The following is a 21,191-nucleotide window of genomic DNA, read 5'->3' on the forward strand; positions in this document are numbered from 1 at the left end:
TCACATTCCTTTGAACTGCTGCATGATGGAGAGGAGGTGTTCGCTGCGTTTCTGGATGTTGCTCTGCTCCTCCTTCAGTCTCTCCTGCTCCTGTAACACCTCCTCCTGAGGAGAGACACATCACACACATCAAATTTAACACTCCCACGTATCTCAAATAATGACTAACTGATGAACAGGACTGCATGTACAACAGTTTACCATGGATTTTTGTCTGCTAAGCTGTCATAAAGACACCTTAAACTGAAAATAACATCAGTGATTTCACATTCTGATCGTTTCCCAAAGCCAGCGCTGGAAACAGTGAAGCTGTGATGTGCAGCACAGTGTGGACGTAAACCAGGAAGTTAGAAAACTTATTTTATTTGTTTAATGACTGTCTTGTTTCCTGTTTACATGCATGAAATGCAAAAATATGTTAGTGAAGCAGAGTGTGCATGTGTGTTAGTGTGTTTGCTTGTTTTACTGACTCTGAGTCTGCAGAGCTCCCTCCTCTCTCGGTCATTCTCCTCAGCTCTCGCTCGAAGCCAAGCTTCATTCTGAGAGCGATGTCTGTCCAGCATCTCCTGCAGCTCCTGACACACACACACACACACACACACACACACACACACTTGTGTAAATAAAGTATATCCTGGGTCTAAACACCTGAAATATGAACATGGCAGACGAAAGCAGAATTGCACAATAAAATTGCTCTATTAAGTAAAATAAATCATAAAACAGATTAAAACATCTTACAAAAAATATTAGAAACAATATATCACTGATTAACATGTGATTAGGTTTAAATAACGAGATCATACGGGATTGCACTACATTTACTGACTTCCTCTCATGCATTGAATTATGTTAGTGATCAGATAAAAATGTAATGGATTCATGGTAGATTAGATTAATGGGTTAGAGTGTGTAAGAGGTTAATGGGTTAGATTAGGATTAAATGAACTTAATGTAACAAGAACCAGGATAAAGTTCCTGATTTGTTTTTAAATTCATTTCCAGTTTTTACTGTTAAACTTTGAAAGGTGTTTTAACTTTTGGGTCTGAGCAGCTTAAATTTAGTCCTCAAATACTGTTCCAGCATTTTGGGATCACAAGCAGAAACTTACAATACACCAATCACAGGTGGTCCACTCAGGATTCACAGGACTAAAACAGGAGTCACTAGTGGTCCTGTGTTCACTTCCTGCCCTCTTGTTGCTTTAGAGCTTGATGCCAAACTGCACATACGATGACCTCGCCTTCTTGGGTCGTTTTCGTAACATTTCTGCACAAGCAGATCAAAGCAGCGGATCCATAATTTGGCTCGGCAGCAGCATGAGGTCACTCCATTCAAGGAGGATGAGAGGTGAAAGGTTCAGGTTTGAGGCCTGAAGCCTGTACATGTAAATCTAAAGAGAGAGGCAGGTCAGCAGAGTCACTGACCTCTTTTCCATCTCATTCTTTCCGGAGTTTACTCGATTTTATTGCCCTTCTTGTATTTATCCGTTTAAATAATCTGCTGTATATTTTAAACAGTATTGTTTTTCCTCTTTTTTGATTTTATAATCTGCACCCTTGTCTTGTGTATCCCAAGTTTCTGTAAATATTCTTTGTAAATAATAGTTAGTTACCAGTTTCAGCTTAGATTACATTCACATTGACCCCTTTATCTGGAGCTTTTACACATTAATAGCACCATCCTTATACCAGGAGTACAGAATAACTGTAAAGACTATATATCTACAAGGTTTCTGAAACTATACTCATGTAGCATGCAGCCTAAACCTGCCCCAGCCCCCGGGGACTTCACTGTTGACTTGGTGGATGTTAGAAGGCTGTTGAACCTGTTGTTGTTGTTGTCTATGTGCTTCATGAGCATCTTTCTCTCTTTGCAGAGCAGCTGCAGCTTTAGTCAGCTCTGACTTCTCTCTGAAAGAAAAAAAAACACATTCAGCCATTCAGGATGAGCACAGGAAATACGATGTTTAGAGGTGAGGCAGTTAAACCTTTAGCCTGATGAGCTCCTACAGTGGGTCACCTCATGCATGTTCTTGCCCTTTGAGTTGTAGTTAAATGTGTAAATGAAGATGTGCATGTACCGATCTAGTTTGTGGAACTCCTGGTCCAGCAGTGTGAATGCTGTTTGGGTCATTGTCATTGCCTGATCACGCACTGCGCTGAAGTCTCTGTGGACAAACACCTGCAGCAGGAAATGCAATTTTATCTGCGTTGCATAGTAACCAGAGTTTCACCCTGGTCTTCCAACCCTCTGAATCTGCATGACTTTTTACCACCATTTAAAAAGAATGAATGAAGGCGAGTGTATTATGTTGACACCTGTGGATTCACCATCGTGTTCTTCTGCTGGACGGATGGAGCTGCCTCGCTCAGCTCGTAGCGGACGTTGGGAACTTTTGTGGGAGTGAAGCTGTTAACGGTCAAAACCAGAATGAAACCAGTGAGTTAAAACCGAGATATGAGACTCAAACAGAGCATGACAAGAGGCTCAAATGGCACACACACACACACACACACACACGCACACACATTAAAGAGAGCCGGTGTGCACACACAGACAGCAGCTGCTGACCTGTGGCTGATACCCTGGAGACCAAACTCTGACAGAATCTCCTTCATCACTGTGGAGACAGAAGTTTTTTGTTTTTCAGTCTGACACAAAGTTCATCTGTGAGTTCTCATGGAGCAAGTGCAGTGCTGTAAATGATGTAAATGTAATGAGAGCTATTAAACTCACATAATGATAATAAAATAGATTCCCCTCAGTTTATGCGCGCTCTTCTTTGTTGTATGCTTAATTTTAATTGGCAGTTTCATTAATCATTAAGACTTCATGATTGAAAACTTGTATTTCAGTGTATTAAATGAAAAACTAAAATCTTCCATTTAAAAAAAATAATCCAGCCTTTTGCTGTGGCTCCAAACTGTGAGCAGTGCATCTTGTCTGTTTTAAATATCCTCGATATGTATCTCTAACTTGGAGTCCATCTGTGCTAATTTAAATGAGTAGCAAACAGTTCAGAAAAACCATGTCTGAAGCTCTGAGTGTTCTCAGAAACACAAGGATGTTAGTATTTGTAAAGTGGAGGAAGTTTGTAACCACTAGGACACTTTGTTAGGAACACCTGTCCAAACTCAGTAAATAAGGAGTTACTTGGTCAGCGAGATCAAGAAACAATTTTAGCAGCACTCCTTGACTGAAGCAAGGTTGAATTGCCTCCACTATGGAGAGGTAACCAGATGGCTTTTAAAGAACTCAGAGAGCACAAAGACTTTTTTTTTTTTTTACATTTTATTATAACTACTCATTGTTAATTCCTGTGTTTAAAAAATGGCTTGAAAAGAATCTAAAGAAACAGCTACTGTGACTTTAGTCCCAAAAGCTGCATTTAATGTAGAAGATGACATACTGTGGTTGTGGGGGATGTGTGAAATTGAAAAACTTTTCTTTCTTTGTCTTTCTGGAATGAGTTTGATGTGATGTTTAAAAAAAAAAGCAGTACTTTTGATTTTAAATTTATCAACTTAAAATTTAAAAGTACTGCAGTGCACAAGAAAGTGTGTAAAAACAGAATCCATTCCTGTTGTGCCTATTTAAATGACCATTGACCTCTCCTCTAGCACCATCCTGTGGACAGCTTTGCCACTGCAGCTCCTGTGCTCTTTAACAAGAGCCAAATATGTTTGCCTTTACAGTTTTTTCTGATGGCTTTAACCCTAACTGTGATTCCTATAGCACAATTCCTAAAAGTATTAATGCTTATAGCAAAACCACTCACTGAGTTTGCAAAACTAAAAGCACAAACACTGCTTTGCACTCAGTTTGCAATTTTGTAACACACACTTTGCAAAACTGTAGGCACAATTCACTGCACAACACTCTTTTTGCAGAACTTTAAACACTGCTTACACTCAATTACCAAATTTCCAACACACTCCTAGCAAAATTATACACATGTATGGCTATCATTAACACTATTTTGCCAACTGTCTGGCACACTTTCACATGTGAAAACAGTTTTAGATAATTAGTCCACTTTGCAATCAGCCTAAGTACTATAAACAGGCCACAGGTAAGCTGTCTATGTGGAGTACAATGGAAGGAGCAGTAAGAGTGAGAAGAGTGAGAATCAGAGGAGGGAGAGGGGGTGGACGTGGAGGTGAAGAAGTTGGAGGAAGAGGACGTGGAGGTGAAGAAGTTGGAGGAAGAGGACGTGGAGGTGAAGAAGTTGGAGGAAGAGGACGTGGAGGTGAAGAAGCAAGAGGGTTAGAGGATGTTAGAGGAAGAGGACAAGGAGGAGCAAGAAGAGGACGAGGAGGGGAAAAATACTGAAAATTGTTACTTTACAGAATTGCTAGACGTCCAGATGTTGAGGGCAGAGGCAGAATGTTCGCTCCAGAGCAAGAGACCCATATAGTGAACATGGTGATTGCCAATAATGTAATAAGACTGCGCGAAATACAGCAGCGCATAATTGATAATGACACCATCTTTCAAAATATACACAGTGCAAGCATTTCTGCACTAAGTCGTGTACTTGCGCGCCACAGAATAAGAATGAAGCAAAGTTCCTTTCAACAGAAACACAGAACGTGTAAAGCAACTGCGATATGACTATGTGCAGGTAAGCTAGTGTCATTGGTTCTTGGAAGTGCATACTGTAGTGCTGTGCATGGGCCTGATGTGTTGCATTTGTTTTGTCTTGTCCAGAGAGTGATGGAACTAGAAGCAGATGCAATGGGACATGAGCTACTTTTTGTAGATGAGGCCGGTTTTAACCTCAGTAAAACCAGGAGACGTGGCAGGAACATTACTGGACACCGTGCCATCATCAATGTCCCAGGACAACGTGGTGGTAACATAACCATGTGTGCAGCTATGACCCGATATGTCATCATATGGGACAATGTTAGTTTCCATAGGGCTGCTTTGGTCCGCAACTGGTTTACAGACCACCCATCCTTCATGGCACTCAACCTCCCTCCATACTCTCCATTCTTGAATCCCATCGAGGAGTTCTTCTCTGCCTGGCGCTGGAAAGTGTACGACCGTCATCCTCATCAACAGGTAGCCCTTTTACAGGCAATGGAGGAGGCATGTGGAGATATTGACCAGGCATCATGTCAGGCCTGGATATGGCATTCAAGGAGATATTTTCCCCGGTGCCTTGGACTGGAGGATATCGCATGCGATGTGGACGAAATTTTGTGGCCGGACCCAGAAAGACGACATGATGTAGGCTGATTGTCTTTTTTTTTTTTTTTCCTTTTTTTTTTATTTGTGGAATTCCTATTTTGTGTTCTGACTTTGTCTTGGTTTTGATGAGTGTGAATAAACACCAATACTTGAAGTTTGGATCCTTGTATGTTTACATGACACTATGACAAAAGTGTGACCTCAAATTGAGATGTGTTTTGTATTCATACCATCAGTGTGCAGTTGGCGCATTGTGTGCTTGGTAGATGATGGCTTGTGTGTACTGTTTGATACGAAAACACCATTTTTACGAAGGTGTGAAGAGTTAATCTAGATGTGTTCGCTTTTGCAAGAGAACTACAATGTTTTGATAATTGGGTGACAGGTTTTCTTATTTGTGTGTAGAGTTTTGCAAAAATAGCCAATAGTTACCAAAAATGTGCTTAAGCAATCAGAAAAAACTGTAATACACTATAACGTACCTGGTTGCCTCTCTGATGGGTTAATGAGCTTCATCACCTTTAGGTCATTGAAATTCTGCTCTTCGTTCTTCCCTCCAAACACATACAGCTGCCAATCAAGTAGGCACAAAAAGAACACTTTATTTCACATCACATCACAGTAATAATAAAAAAAAACCTCGATAATAATATATTTTATTTTTGCTGACATGGCTGTGAAGGATGAAGGCGGTGTGTCCATGCCGACGTGTTGGAGGAATCCCGACGTAGAGCGGGACCTTCCACTTCGTCTTCGCTGCAGACACACAGTGTGAAGTATTTACACACTTTAACTCTTCAGAATTACACGAGTCAGTTTTAACTTCTCTGCAGCATCCAACCCACCAATACTGAGCTTGTGGATTTCACTGGACGACGTCACTGTGCCATCCTCATTGGTGCTTTTGCCACCAAACAGGTAGATGTCCTACATGAGATTTTTCCAAAAGTAATAAACAACAAAAAATAAATACAAAAACAAAACATTGTATTCAGGAGTCAACGTGACTGTTATTTAAAGCTACAGTTATTTTGCTTTACAAATAATATATTTTGATAATTGTATATTTCTGTCTTAACAGCTTTTTTGTTTATTTTGTTTTGTCCATTTTTCTTGTGATTTAAAAAATAATATCCTACTTGTTTTTATACTGTTATTTTTATACAGCTTTAAGGATATAGCGGCTATAGAGGCTCGCATATAGCAAGTATCAGTTTTCAGTAGCTAAATAAAGCTACTTTATTTCAGTGTTTTTAAAAACACTGAGAAAAGATTCACTATAAATAACAATAAAGAAAAATAAAGACTTTGTGGCAACACCCTCTAGTGGTCAGAATAATTATGACAGGGGGAAAAAAGAAGGACGGTGAGCTCATGGAGGCATACAGTCAGGTCAGGGTGGATGGATGATAAAAAATATTTAACCATGGCTGATCCAGAACCTAAAGGGACTATTATATATTGCTGTGAGCATGAAAACGGAGGTCCTCTAATGTAATTATATGCACACATGCAAACTGAATAAAGTTAAATCCCTCGCACAGGCGACTGTCCCACTCTGCCTGAAGTCCTCCACCATAGTCCCCTTGCCTAAGAAGCCCCACATCACCGGCCTGAATGACTACAGACCGGTGGCACTCACCCCAGTGGTAATGAAATGCTTTGAGAAGCTGGTCCGCAGACACATCACAGCAGCCCTGCCCCGCAGCCTGGATCCACACCAGTTTGCCTACAGAGCAAACCGATCCACGGAAGACGCTGTAGCCACAGCACTCCATGCTGCATTAACTCACCTGGAAGAGCATGGTAGCTATGTGCGGATGCTCTTCGTGGATTACTGCTCAGCTTTTAACACCATCCTTCCACACAAACTGGTGGCCAAGCTACAAGACCTGGGGCTTCCATACAGCACCTGCATGTGGATCAATAGCTTCCTCTCGGGCCGTAGACAGAGAGTCAGAGTTGGCCATCACACATCCTCAGCCCTGAGTCTCAGCACTGGCTCACCCCAGGGCTGTGTGCTCAGTCCACTGCTCTACTCTCTCTACACACACGACTGCACTCCTCGCCACCACAGCAACATCTTTGTGAAATTTGCAGATGACACCACAGTGGTGGGGCTCATTTCCAAGGGAGACGAGTCTACGTACAGAGACGAGGTGGAGCAGCTGACGTCATGGTGTAAGGCCAATAACCTCCTCCTCAACACTTCAAAAACCAAAGAACTCATAATAGACTTCAGAAGGAAAAAGGCAGAGATCCAACCACTATTCATAAATGGGGACTGTGTAGAAAGGGTGGCAAGCTTCCGCTTCCTGGGAGTCAATATAGAGGAGAACCTTTCCTGGAGTGTGAACACCTCCGAGCTGCTGAAAAAGGCCCAACAGAGACTGTACTTCCTGAGAATTCTCAGGAGGAATAACATCACACAGAGACTGCTGGTGTCCTTCTACAGAGCCACCATTGAGAGTGTTCTAACTTACTGCATATGCATCTGGTACACTAGCTGCACAGGGGCTCAGAGGAAAGCACTCCAAGGGATCATTAACACCGCCCAAAAGATCACTGGCTGCCCTCTCCCCACACTGGAAGTTCTACACAACGCCCACTGTTTTAAAAAGGCCCAAAACATCATAAAAGACACCTCACATCCTGGCCACTCCCTGTTCGAACTGTTGCCCTCAGGCAGACGGTACAGGGCAATCAGAGCAAGGACTAATAGACTCAAACACAGCTGTTATCCAACTGCAATAACACATCTGAATACTACAAAAAAATGTCCATCACGCCACTCTTGTGTTAATCTATGCACGGTCTGAAGCATGTGTGTGGGAATGTATGTGAATGTTTTACTGTTATATCTTATTAGTATTTTAAGTATTCTATCTATTTTATTTATTGAATTTTATTGTTTTATTTATATTTTGATATTGCTAGGGATGATGCAATGATCGGGGACCATTCTTAATTTCGTTGTTCTCATGACAATGACAATAAAGTTTCTGATTCTGATTCTAAAAATTTGTTGCATTTCTTGCTTCTATAATGGGCACAAATTCACTGCACTGTCTGTTGCTTTAGAAGGATGACTCCATCCTCATCTACCGTCACTATTTCTGCTCCTTGCAGCTTCACTGTTACACCTTCTCTATACCAGACTTGTTCTTAAAAATCAGTAGCAGTATACTTCTCCAGTCCTCAGGCATCCTCATTTTCCAAGGTTATATTAAGTATTCTGTTTAAAAGTCCACTGTCTTTTCTCCTGGACATCTCCATACCTCCACAGATATGTCAACTGGACCAAGTACCTTTCCACAGCTGCCCTCCCTTCCACTTGAGAGAGGTGGCAACTGTCCAGCTCTCTCATGTACAGTGGGGCAAAAAAGTATTTAGTCAGCCACCGATTGTGCAAGTTCCCCCACCTAAAATGATGACAGAGGTCAGTAATTTGCACCAGAGGTACACTTCAACTGTGAGAGACAGAATGTGAAAAAAAAAATCCATGAATCCACATGGTAGGATTTGTAAAGAATTTATTCGTAAATCAGGGTGGAAAATAAGTATTTGGTCAATAACAAAAATACAACTCAATACTTTGCCAACAAAGGTTATGTTACAATAACAGAGGTCAAACGTTTACTATAGGTCTTTACCAGGTTTGCACACACAGTAGCTGGTATTTTGGCCCATTCCTCCATGCAGATCTTCTCGAGAGCAGTGATGTTTTGGGGCTGTCGCCGAGCAACACGGACTTTCAACTCCCGCCACAGATTTTCTATGGGGTTGAGGTCTGGAGACTGGCTAGGCCACTCCAGGACTTTCAAATGCTTCTTACGGAGCCACTCCTTTGTTGCCCGGGCGGTGTGTTTTGGATCATTGTCATGTTGGAAGACCCAGCCTCGTTTCATCTTCAAAGTTCTCACTGATGGAAGGAGGTTTTGGCTCAAAATCTCACGATACATGGCCCCATTCATTCTGTCCTTAACACGGATCAGTCGTCCTGTCCCCTTGGCAGAAAAACAGCCCCATAGCATGATGTTTCCACCCCCATGCTTCACAGTAGGTATGGTGTTCTTGGGATGCAACTCAGTATTCTTCTTCCTCCAAACACGACGAGTTGAGTTTATACCAAAAAGTTCTACTTTGGTTTCATCTGACCACATGACATTCTCCCAATCCTCTGCTGTATCATCCATGTGCTCTCTGGCAAACTTCAGACGGGCCTGGACATGCACTGGCTTCAGCAGCGGAACACGTCTGGCACTGCGGGATTTGATTCCCTGCCGTTGTAGTGTGTTACTGATGGTGACCTTTGTTACTTTGGTCCCAGCTCTCTGCAGGTCATTCACCAGGTCCCCCCGTGTGGTTCTGGGATCTTTGCTCACCGTTCTCATGATCATTTTGACCCCACGGGATGAGATCTTGCGTGGAGCCCCAGATCGAGGGAGATTATCAGTGGTCTTGTATGTCTTCCATTTTCTGATGATTGCTCCCACAGTTGATTCTTTCACACCAAGCTGCTTGCCTATTGTAGATTCACTCTTCCCAGTCTGGTGCAGGTCTACAATACTTTTCCTGGTGTCCTTCGAAAGCTCTTTGGTCTTGGCCATGGCGGAGTTTGGAGTCTGACTGTTTGAGGCTGTGGACAGGTGTCTTTTATACAGATGATGAGTTCAAACAGGTGCCATTCATACAGGTAACGAGTGGGGGACAGAAAAGCTTCTTACAGAAGACGTTACAGGTCTGTGAGAGCCAGAGATTTTCCTTGTTTGAGGTGACCAAATACTTATTTTCCACCCTAATTTACGAATAAATTCTTTACAAATCCTACCATGTGGATTCATGGATTTTTTTTTCACATTCTGTCTCTCACAGTTGAAGTGTACCTCTGGTGCAAATTACTGACCTCTGTCATCATTTTAAGTGGGGGAACTTGCACAATCGGTGGCTAACTAAATACTTTTTTGCCCCACTGTATCCTACATTCATGAGATCCTGAAAGTACTCCTTCCATCTTCTCAACACAGTCTTTTTACTTGTTAGTTCATTTCCATCTCTGCCATTAATCACTCTGCCACGTTGCACATCCTTTCCAGCTTGACTTCTTAGTAGTCAATCACTAACAAGTCCCTTTCTACTTCCTTACTGTCCAGCCTCACAACTCCCTATAAGACCTTACCCTTTACTCTTCCCACCTCTCTAACACTATATTTTTTATGTGTTGTTTTTTTCTTTTAATATTAAGGCCCAAGCAGCCAGAGAAAGGAAGGCCTGGGTATTTCAGACTGTTGCCTAGATAAACTGCAGAAAAATGGATGGTTGGATGGATAAAAATATTAATATTATGGTAATATTAACTTTAGTACAGCTGGTTCTCCAAAGCATGGCATAGGTAGAAACAAATGAATTATAATCACACCAATTCAATAATAAGTAAAATATATAATAGTGTTTTTTTTCTTTCCAGCACCTCTGCTACTGCTACTAGTACATTCATATAGTTCATTTCAGTGTGTGTGTGTGTGTGTGTGTGTGTGTGTGTGTGTGTGTGTGTGTGTGTGTGTGTACTTTATCATGGTGTGCAGTCAGTGTTTGTCCGCTGCAGGCTGCAGGTGATTCTCCTTTCACCTCCATTTTCTGCCACTGCAGGTTCTCTTAAAACCCAAAGGACATAAAGGTCAAAGGTCAGATGAAGTCATAAGAGTTATGTGTTTGACTTAATTTGTATATTTGCTGTATATATAAGCATGAATGATCTTTTCTAGATACACCTGTGATTTCTGATGCAGTTCAACATACACTGTTTAAATCTCTGACATTTGTGTAAATAGAAACTTTTTGTTTGATCGTGTGCAAGAAATAAAGTTGCATAAATAAATCTATCTGGTCATTTTAAAGCGAGTAATTCAAAGCTGCACTAATATTTAGTCGATCTCTATGATCATCTCCATCTCCCACCAAGTGTAATTATTATGTGCTATGTAAAACTAACTGGAAAATGCCTCAGCTTGGCTCTTACCTGTATTGAGAACATAGAGGTCTTTACAGAACTCTCCTCCTGCTCCATAACCTCCAAACATGAACACCTGATCTCCAACCAGAGCACAACTCTGACCCCATCTACACACAGAAAAAGGACATCTGTCAGATTCTTTGGGTTTCATAGATTAGTATGCTGCCAAAATAGAATTGTCATTGTTTTTATAAAAATCTGATAGTCGTGGTCCTGGACCTTGAAGTTTTGGGGCCTAAAGTATTATTTAGATTCGACATTTTTATTATCATGTTCCTGCTCCTGAGTGTGGTAACGGTTTATCTCAGTGTTCAGTTAGTCACTTCCTGTTTTATTTTGGTAAATCCATCTCTTTTGTGCTCTGCTTTTAACATAAAAAGTATTTGCCCCCTTCTTGATTTCTTTTTTTTTTTTCATATTTGTCACACTTACATGTTCAGCCAACAAATTTTTCATATTGTACAAAGATAGCTGAGATTTTAAATGATGATTTCATCTATTAAAGGATGAAAGCTATGCAAACCTATCTGTATTTAGTCAGGTTATCTTTTTATAATATTAAAATTAGTTTCACAATCTGAAACATCTAAGTGTGAGAAATATGCAAAAAAACTTAAACTTAAAAACTGGGAAATGCTTTTTCATAACACTGCATTGCTTCTCTCTCGTTATCCTTGTTCAGTTCCACCTGTTTCTTGTCACCCAGCTGTTTCCTCTGCCCACGGTACCCCTCGCTGTGTTCCTGTGTTTGTAAATCTTTCAGCTGAGCCCTGTACATGTAGCTTTCCTCTCACATTTCTCTGAGGTGTTTGGATTTTGTTATTTTGCCTCAGCTTTAAATTTACGTGTTGGCTTTTTATTAGCTAAATAAACAGCTTGCTTTTTGTTTCTGAATGCTGTCTTTGTGTCTCCAAATCATGACATCTGATGCTAAATTCCGTCACTGAGTCATGATTGTGAAGCTTGAACTACAGTTTTTGGTGACAGTGTGTCAGAGAAGAAGTCTCACAGGGCAGGAGGCAGAGATCCACTCGTTTTGACCGGTGTCCAGGTGAGAGACACTGAAACAGAGCAGAAAGGACATCAGAATCTAAACTGTAAAAACATAAATAGGGTGATTTGTTTTTATTAAGAAGAAGAAGAAGAAGGAAGCTGAAAGCTGCATAAGTTTTTTGTTTTTTTTTGTAACCTGTGTTGAACACCATGAGGTCATCAGTTGGATTCCCCTCCACAGCACCTCCGTACACGTAGATGTTTTCGCCACCAGCAGCAGAGCAGTGTCTTAGAGCTCTGAGGGCCACACCCCCAACCGCTAAGCACTCCCAGGTCAGAGTCACTGTCAGGACATGGAAACCTAATGAAGTATGGGCGTCACTATGGGGGGCCCATTCTGCGTGCGACTTCTGTACCTGAGAAGCCCATTTAGGTATATACACACTCTATGACATCATACAAAGCCAAGAGTAGAAAAAAAAAGTGTCTGACTTTTTGGCTCAGTCATTACTTGTGCAGACCCTAACCTCACTATTTGAAACTTTGGTCATGTTTTATATGACCCACACACAACACAAATCAAACTAAACTAGTTCATTGTTTCTTCTAGCTGCTGTACATCCTCACCTATATCAAAGCTGTAGACTCCTGGGAGACACTCAGTGGCTTCAGGACTGGACGCTCCTCCAAACAGATACAGCCTTCCTTTCACAACACTGAGAAGGAAACAAAACATGGTGTTTACAGTAAAAATGCATCAGTGTGTTGCAGCATTGCAAGAGCTACAACTGTAATTATGACTATTTTGCTCAACATTTGTAACCTTGAATATTCAACAGAACTATTTATTATAACATAGCCTAATGTGAGTGTCCTGGCCCAAGACAGATCACATTAGTCTGTCTGTCTTGGGCTTTTATAATGGTGGGAGAAGCTCAGTGAGAAGAAAACATGCACACGGATAGGGGAACATTACAGTCATTGTGCTATCACTGAACTTAAAAAACTGTCTTTTTACAGGAGAGTTCCTTGAGCTTTGAATATAATTCAAGAGAAACACAAATGAATAAATTACGATGGAGGCTTCATCATAAGATGGAGTTTGTTTTTGACAATAAAGCTTGTCTTGGAAAACCAGTTGCTGGTTCCAGTTGCCACCATGACATGTCTATGTGTGCAGATAGAGCACCAAAGGGCTTGGAGGCAGATTTACATAATACATGGAAAGCGATGGAGACCGAAGCTAACAATCAACAACTAACTCAAGTAACCAAACGTGAACCAGGTGAGAGATCCTGTGCAACCATTAATGAGCCTTCTTCAAGTCCAGCCGGAGAAACCTTATCAGGAACTCCACCTCCTCTAGATCTTATTGACCAATCAATAGGGAAGCACAGACAACATATGCACAAGGAGGATAACGAGGGAACAGGCCACAGGTGGGAACACAGCTGACACTAATCTGACTGACAAGACAACGAAAGCAAAATTGAGCATAATACACATGAAACATAAGACTATTAAAATAAACAAGAAGTAGAAAGAATGAGATCGAGACTAAGATACATGGGCTTGACAGAGCGACTGGGGAGAAAACAGACATGGGTACATGACTGGGAAGGCTGAGAAACACAGGGATGAGACTAGGGAAGACTGAGCTCAAGAAACACCAATATAGGGCTAGAACATAACAAATAAAAACTGGGTCGAAGACCCAAAACCATGACACCTTTTTTTCTAACTATAGCACACAGCAGGAGAAAAGGCATCTCACCACTAGAAACTCTTTGGTTTTGGGTGGTGTTCAGAGCAAGTGTGCAGGAGAAGGACACACAAAGTCCACTTGATTGCTTTGAATTCTGAAGATAGTCACCTCATTTATTGTTATCTGTCTCGATTCAATGGAGAATATGCTAAATGTGAAAAGAATTTATGTAACGTTATTAAAAAAAATGTCTATTTCTTTCTGACACTGACTGATTTCAAAATGTTTTAAACTATCAATAATTAGAGTTCAGAGTCAGTGCTGTATTTTACCACAGAGTGTGCCCTTCTCTGGCCGAGGGAACGTCGCCGCTCTGAGGAATCTCCTCCCAGGTCACATCTTCAGGAGTCACTACAAACAACACCAAAACATCAAATGCAAAGGCCAAAATAACTGATCTGATAATGTCATTTAAAACCAGTTAGTAAGTTAAGAGGTCATAAAAACGTGCTGTGACCTGTGAGGGTGCTTTCAGTTACTGTGGTCATGTTTCTTTGGAACGAGCTGCCTGCTGACGACCCGAGGTCAGTTACATCTGTGCATACATTCAAAAATAGACTTGAAGCCTTTTAGTTCTCACAAATCTACACTCGGTGTCTGTGTGTGGCTGTGCGTGTGTGTATGTTAACTTGTGTTTTACTTCTTTGTAACGTTTTATTTTGCTGTTTCGTTGTAAAGCTAAACCACTTTGTATGTTTTTAATCTTCTGTTTTAAACACATTAGAAATAAATTTGCTTTTGCCAAAAAGTATTTAGAAAAAACCCTGCGAGGCTTTTATTTTGGTATTCATGATATTTTATATAGCGTAAATAAAACTGACCTTGCCACTGTAAATGGACATACTGATAATTTTAATCAGATGCGATAATTATTCCAAACCACTGGAAAAATATAATAACTTTCTTTCTTTTTATTTATTTATTGTAGCTTTTTTTACTCCCAGTTTTCTAAAGCTTATGGTGCTTTTTAGGTTGTTTTCCTGTTTTTAATCATCATGGTACAATTTAAAGAAGAAGATTTTTTTTTGTCGTGGCTTTTTAATTGAACTGGGCTGTGTGTGAACTTAAAATTGAGTTCAGTAAATGGGTTTTAAATTCAGCATTATTAACATCCTAAAACTTTGCTCAATACCACTTGCAGAAGTCCAAACCTCCAAAAATGCATGCGAGAAAAAGCACATCAGGACTACAGCTGCATGTTGTACCTGTTAGCATGTAGAAGTCACTGAAGTAAACAACACTGCCCTCCTGAATCAACCAGAAAAGACTGATTAGCAGAAGCACAGACCACCCAGGCTCCATGCTTCACTCATGTTTCACTGTGACTGAATAAAAAAGAAAAGTAAACAGTGGTCTCACCTCTTGACTGATGCTGCAGGCACCTCCGAAAAGAAAGGCAACGTCTCCAGCCACGGCTAAAGCATGGCCGTGTCTGTGGATTTAAAGAAACACAGAAATAGAAGCGGGTCAGACATCATCTTCACTGAGCTTAGTATTATGTGTGCAGCAGTTCTTCACCAGGTTGTTTTTTACCAATATGATGAACTTTAGGCCGCCTTTGAACCTTAGTCTTTAATGTCATCTTACCCATTGTCTCTGTCTCTCTCCTAGTTACCTTTTTGGACCCTTTCCTGGAAACATTTCTGTTTGGAGACTCACCTGCCCGTGGACTGTAGACACTCCCAGCAATGCCGATTAACCTGTAAGGGAAAGACCTCAGCAAACTTGCCTGCCCGCTGTTCATTCCCAGAGTGTCTGAATTTCCCCCTGTTGAGCTGATGCTCCTCTTAGCCCCAAAACCACCTCTGAGATATGTAAGGCAAAGGTCCAGACTCAGAATACTCACAGTCATATTCCTTCTCTTTTGGAACTACAGTTAATGCAACTCATTTCCAGCAGAGCTCGTCTGCACATTGTTGTTATAAAGTCTCTCTCTCTCAGTCCCACTGGCAGTCATCAATAACCATTGCCAACTGTAATAAGCTACAAAAAACTGCCAATAGCTGTTTGAGTCTGCTCACTGAGTCCATTTTGAGCACAATTATTACAAGAATGAATTATGATGAGGTGGATGAAAATGTTGGCACAGCATTAAGTTGGGCATTCCTAAACTTAAGACTTTTACTTATTACAAGCTCATTTTGAAATGTAAAAAATCTTCTATAGCCCACCAAAGTCTTTATTCACATTAGCATAAGAAGACATATTTTCTGCTTCATGTTGTCATTGATTCCTTTTGATCTTCTGATGTTTGGTTTGAGGCAGATTCTTTATCAACAGCTTTACTTTGGCCAATAGTGCTGCATTTTAGCTCTTACACTAATGAGCTATAGTAAAGAGATCAGGAGCCAAAATAAGCCAGAAATCAAGAATAATGTAAAATTTGTGGTAATGTTTCATTTTTAAATCTTTTAAGTTTGTGTTATGTAATATTTCTGTTTTTATGGTGATAAAAATTAAATTACAAATTGAAAAAATGACCTCTTGCGGCCCACGCCATCTAAAATCACTGGACTGGACTTATGGTATATAAACTGACGTAGCCATGAGTGACATCATCCACTGATATCCACTGAAGTACCCTAATGCCTAAATTATACTTTCAACATCCATGAGTTGACATAAATTTTGTCATCAGACGGTGACAAGCCTGTTTTGTGGTTTCCCCCACAGAGAATGTGAATTTCAATGCACCAATTAGGCATGTTCTCGAATTCCAACAGGAATGACTCGGTTGTTGGGTCTCCATCTGTCCATGTCGAGAAACCTCAGGACAACCAAGCTGACCAAGGAACCTGGAACACTTCAACAAGCCAATAAAGTCACTAAACTATTTAAAAGACATGCAGCAATGGAACTGGGGGCTTCCCATAAACTTCTATCCAACCAAACTTACTTTTGCTACCAGAGGAGTTGCAGGTTTAAGGTTTTAACGTGATTAAACTCAGTTTATTTCATTACTTTAATGGTCTACTGACCTGATCGTATCGTGTAAAACAATCTTCACTATAACAATGTCACAATATACTACTCCTACAATATATTATCATATGTTAGCATTTATACACTAATCTTTCAAGAGTGATTGTTACCTGTTTATTTGTGGTATATACTGCATCAGAGCACCACCTTTATATTATTTAGGTTGGCGCACTCACCTAGGACTTGGGGCTTTTCCTTTTATCTCCTTCTCCAACCAGTGACCGCTGGCCAATGCCATCTTCACACCTACGGTGTCTCCGTCTCTGTCTCACACACAGTTTTGCTTTATTGGGGTAACAGCTGTAACAAGCACATAGTTTGTTTTTCAATCATGAAAATATGTAATTTTTCTAACTGAAAGTTACTGAATCTGTAAGAACAAGTAACAGCTGCTAATAAAGGCACAGGTACCAATGTGTTGTTAAAGAGCATCACACCAATTTTTGCTCATAAGCCCTAAAAAGTGAAATAACGCAGCCGAAGTTTTTACTCGTTTTCGAAAACATATTATGAGGATTGTCATTGTTAATACAGTCTGATATTTCATACTCATATTCTCTATACAAAATTCTTCCAGGTGTGCACATAATATATCCTTACTCAAAACAAATTGTGGTTCTTGCAAAATTCAATTCTTAATGGTGACCAAACCTTAAATTTTCATGCAGTTTCCCCTGCAGGTGGTGCCACAGATGCAAGGTAATCTCAAAACGTGCCTTTTTGTAGCTCCAGTTACGAACACCAACAGCAGCAGCGGAATAAAACCCACCTGTGGAGGTGTTTGTGTCTGCCAGGAAATCGGCTTCTTCCCTGTTATTTCGTTGTTTTATTGATGCTGGATTAAGCCCACAGATGAGTCATCTCAGCTCCACAGTCTGACAGCTGCTCTTTGAGTCTCAGCTTACAGGTAAGCTACACTTCCCTCTGCAGGTAGACCGTTACCCAGCAACACCTCCAAACACAGAGCCGAGCCAAGCAGGTCAGCATTTAACAGGATGAGAGTGAGAGCAAAGTGCAGAAAAAAGTGAGGAAAACACTCTTTAATATACACGTAACACGAAATCCACTCATGTTCTACACTTTGCTTTAATATTCTTTCTTATAACAGCTTCTGTACAGTAGGTGGCGCTCACTTATTGTATTTGAGTTTACTATCTACGTTTTTCTGTCTGGTTTTCCACTTTTTTCCATAACTGCAGTGTATGAGACACAGTAGTGCAACAAAAACTCATGACTTTATGTTTTTAAAACTCTTTAAAGTTACTTTTATGAATGTTGACTATATTTTTCTAAATGAATATAACATGAAATGGATTGAACTTAAAATTAAGTCCATGTGACTTATATTCAATGCATAGTTAAGTAATGCACAGTTAAAATAAACCAGTTGGTGCAACCTGACCATCTTTAGCTGAAGTCTTACTTTTTCTGAGACAGGTTTGTTTACATTAAACATGAAACACAGCAGCAGTGTGCCAACTTTATCTTTGATTTGTTTCCAGGTGCTTCAAATTTCAGCCCCTTAAAAGCTGCACTAACTTCTAACCGAGCACAGTATTAAATTGTAAATGTGTTTTTATAAAGACCTTCAGCTGCAGTATAAATCTAACTGTATCTAACGTGCAGACATGCAATTAGAAGTGAGGAGAGACAGGGGGCGACAAACTCACAAAGAAGTAAAGATGACAGGAGGTGGAGAAGGGCTGAAAGTGAGAAATCCACCGACATTTTTAGCCTTTGTTACCTTTCTCTTATCTATTACTGATAATAAAAATGCAGGCTTGAATGTTTAGTGTTTATTTGCTGTATATGCTCAAATGTGTGTTCAGGCTAAAGGAAAAATTAATGCAATAGCCTGTCATTGGCACTCACGGGGTAATAACTGATCACATTTATTGCTTCACTGCAGAGAAAAGATAAACTACTTTATCCATACTTACTACAGAGTAAGGGCCTGTCAGTCCTGTTGTTTGGTGTGTTAACGTGGCTTATGTTGTTTGAATTATGTACTTCACTAAATTTGGTCCAAAATCTGCTTGTTATTTAAAACAGACTGCCTGAATTTCCACTCAGGCTGAATTTGGGCCATTGAAGGTTTTATAACTTTGATCATTTCAGTATTTTAGGCATTTTCTAACCAAAAAACACAACTCTGGGCTCCATGGAACAGGAAGTTCACAGCAAAACGACCTGCACCACATCACTTATGAGCATGTCAGAGACAGACTCTGTGACGGACCAGCACACCAGATCAGCTGGGAGTCACCAAAGAACAGCAGAACTGGCAGGTCAGCCACTGGTGCCCTGTTTTCTTAACAGGTTCACACTGAACACATGTGGCAGATGTGAGAGAGTCTGGAGTGGGGTCTGTCGCTTTGATTTTCAGCACAGCAGATGAAATGGACTCTCACTGGTCTCTGTTTCTGAACCAACTAATACCCATGAAGTTCAACCAACTCTGATCAGTTAATCATTTAATTCTTGATTGCAAAAGTGTTCTTGCATTGGCTGGCAATGAGGAATTCCACATGGATGTGGTTTCCGTTTAAAGGTCTAAATGAAAGATTAAAGGCTTCTGTAAATACAGCATGTCCTTTAAATTGCCCAAAGCCAAAGATTTGGGCTTCTGGTGACTTGAAAACAGATCAAATGGTACATACATGTGTTTTTGCCAGAGAGACGCTGAGTCACCTGCATTTATCTCCGGAGTGTATAAATATGTGTTCTTTCAAATGTATCCATGGAAATATGATTTGCTTTTAACTGGTGGAAGCTCCAAGATGCCTGGTTTCTCCTCAGTGCACCAGCTGCTGCAGGTAAACACAGGGCCAGAGAGAAAATCTTTGATTTCATTTCTCCAGACACTGCCTCACATCTGTTTTCTTTTTTGGAGCATGATCACAGCTCATCTCTGCCTCTGAGGCTCTTCATGTCCGTGTACATCATTCTTATGATCTTTTTGGCCTCACTGGGTAGATTAAGGCACTAAAAAAGTGTAATCACGGCTATCCTTTATGTGTGGAGGCAGAATAATGCTTCTAAAATAAGATGGTGATCACTTTAAATGTTTCAATCTGCGTCTGCTTCTCTCCTGATTGATGATGCGAGTCGGCCGGTCACGTTTCCCACCGTCACCACTCTTTTTTTGTCATGTTTTATTCATACAGACAGTAACACACACACATACATAACGACCACAGCCACAGACACGTGAGTCTCTCGTTTTTTCACCTCCGTCTGCCACTGTCAAAACCAACCGGGGTCCAGCCTCGTTTTCAAAATAATACACACACGTTCCCCCAATTTCTCAGTACTGGTCTTAAGGCTGATGAAAATCTACTGATTTGAATAAATTATGTATTTAAATCTTTAATTAATTAAATGTTGCGAATAAAAACAGATTCTTTGATTTTTCTTTTTTTTTTCTATTCCGCCTCTTCACTTTTAGCAGCACTTTTATTGTGAAAGGATTATATCCGGTCTTGTGTTATTGTTCTGCCTTATATAAGACCTTATTGTCCCAACTTGACTTGAAAACGTGCTTATCCATGGGGGTCCTGGCCAAGCAGACGCTCTCACAGTCCTTTTTCAGTCCCTTTCTTCATGGCTTAAATCAAATAGATGGTCCGGTTTCTGTTCTGGCCCCGTCAGGCTCAGGGAGGCTCTAAGACACAAATATCTCCAATGGACCGAACCGTACTCAACTGATCATCAGTCAAGTTTAGTTTATCAGACAGGAAATAGAGTTCGGCTTTCAAAGTAAAAGAAATTACCGATTAGTTTCTGTTAGTGAAATGTGGAAATAAACATTTGTATTTCTTTGGGTCTTTTTAGCTTAAAAACAATAATTAATTCTCTTGTAGTTCTTTTTTAAATTTTTGAGGATTTTATCCAGGCATGCTAGATGCTCTAAGGCTGTTAATGTTCATTTTCTCTTTGTAGTAGCTAACTCTGTCCTGTGTTTTAGATATTAGCTAGGAAAACACAATTGCTTATTGCTTTTCTGTACTGTACATGAGTATGTCCATTTTAATATTTCAATTGCGGCTTATTTTATTGTGATGTATTATAAATCTAGGTTTGTTTGTTTGTTTTTCAGATACTTTTGTATTATTGCTCTAATAATACACTTCAGTTTAGTTTGTGTATAATTGTTTAGAAATTTATGCCCCTTGCCTTTTTAATTCTAGCAGTCTCTAGGGGTAATTACTTTGTCATAGAAGTTGACTGACTGCAAA

At 40.3% G+C, this 21,191-nt stretch overlaps 1 protein-coding gene across 1 annotated transcript; it reads right to left on the reverse strand.

Annotated features, from left to right (window-relative positions):
• LOC146628611 (kelch domain-containing protein 1) lies at positions 1-17,191 on the reverse strand. Its single transcript, XM_085357943.1, has 18 exons — positions 17,130-17,191; positions 15,331-15,403; positions 15,177-15,219; positions 14,244-14,322; positions 12,834-12,922; positions 12,403-12,549; positions 12,223-12,274; positions 11,220-11,320; positions 10,769-10,854; positions 6,046-6,127; positions 5,871-5,956; positions 5,683-5,770; positions 2,576-2,624; positions 2,323-2,413; positions 2,085-2,185; positions 1,830-1,914; positions 471-575; positions 1-105 (listed from the first exon to the last, which is right to left on the reverse strand). Exons 1-18 carry the CDS (start codon positions 17,189-17,191, stop codon positions 1-3), a joined length of 1,524 nt encoding a protein of 507 aa, XP_085214069.1.
• Between the last annotated feature and the right edge of the window lie 4,000 nt (positions 17,192-21,191).

This window comes from Diplotaxodon limnothrissa, linkage group LG7 (assembly GCF_057381915.1).
Source record: "Diplotaxodon limnothrissa isolate DT_005_m linkage group LG7, D_limnothrissa_male_GT1.1, whole genome shotgun sequence".
Taxonomy (NCBI): domain Eukaryota; kingdom Metazoa; phylum Chordata; class Actinopteri; order Cichliformes; family Cichlidae; genus Diplotaxodon; species Diplotaxodon limnothrissa.

Bases quoted from the DNA above. Each gene is read 5' to 3' on its own strand.
- LOC146628611 (XM_085357943.1), bottom strand. From the start codon at position 17,191: ATGGCATTGGCCAGCGGTCACTGGTTGGAGAAGGAGATAAAAGGAAAA. The intron at 15,220-15,330 runs GTGAGACCACTG...TGGTTGATTCAG, and splicing joins CCTGCAGCATCAGTCAAGAG to GAGGGCAGTGTTGTTTACTT. The intron at 11,321-12,222 runs GTGAGACTTCTT...TTCTGTGTGTAG, and splicing joins GGATCTCTGCCTCCTGCCCT to ATGGGGTCAGAGTTGTGCTC.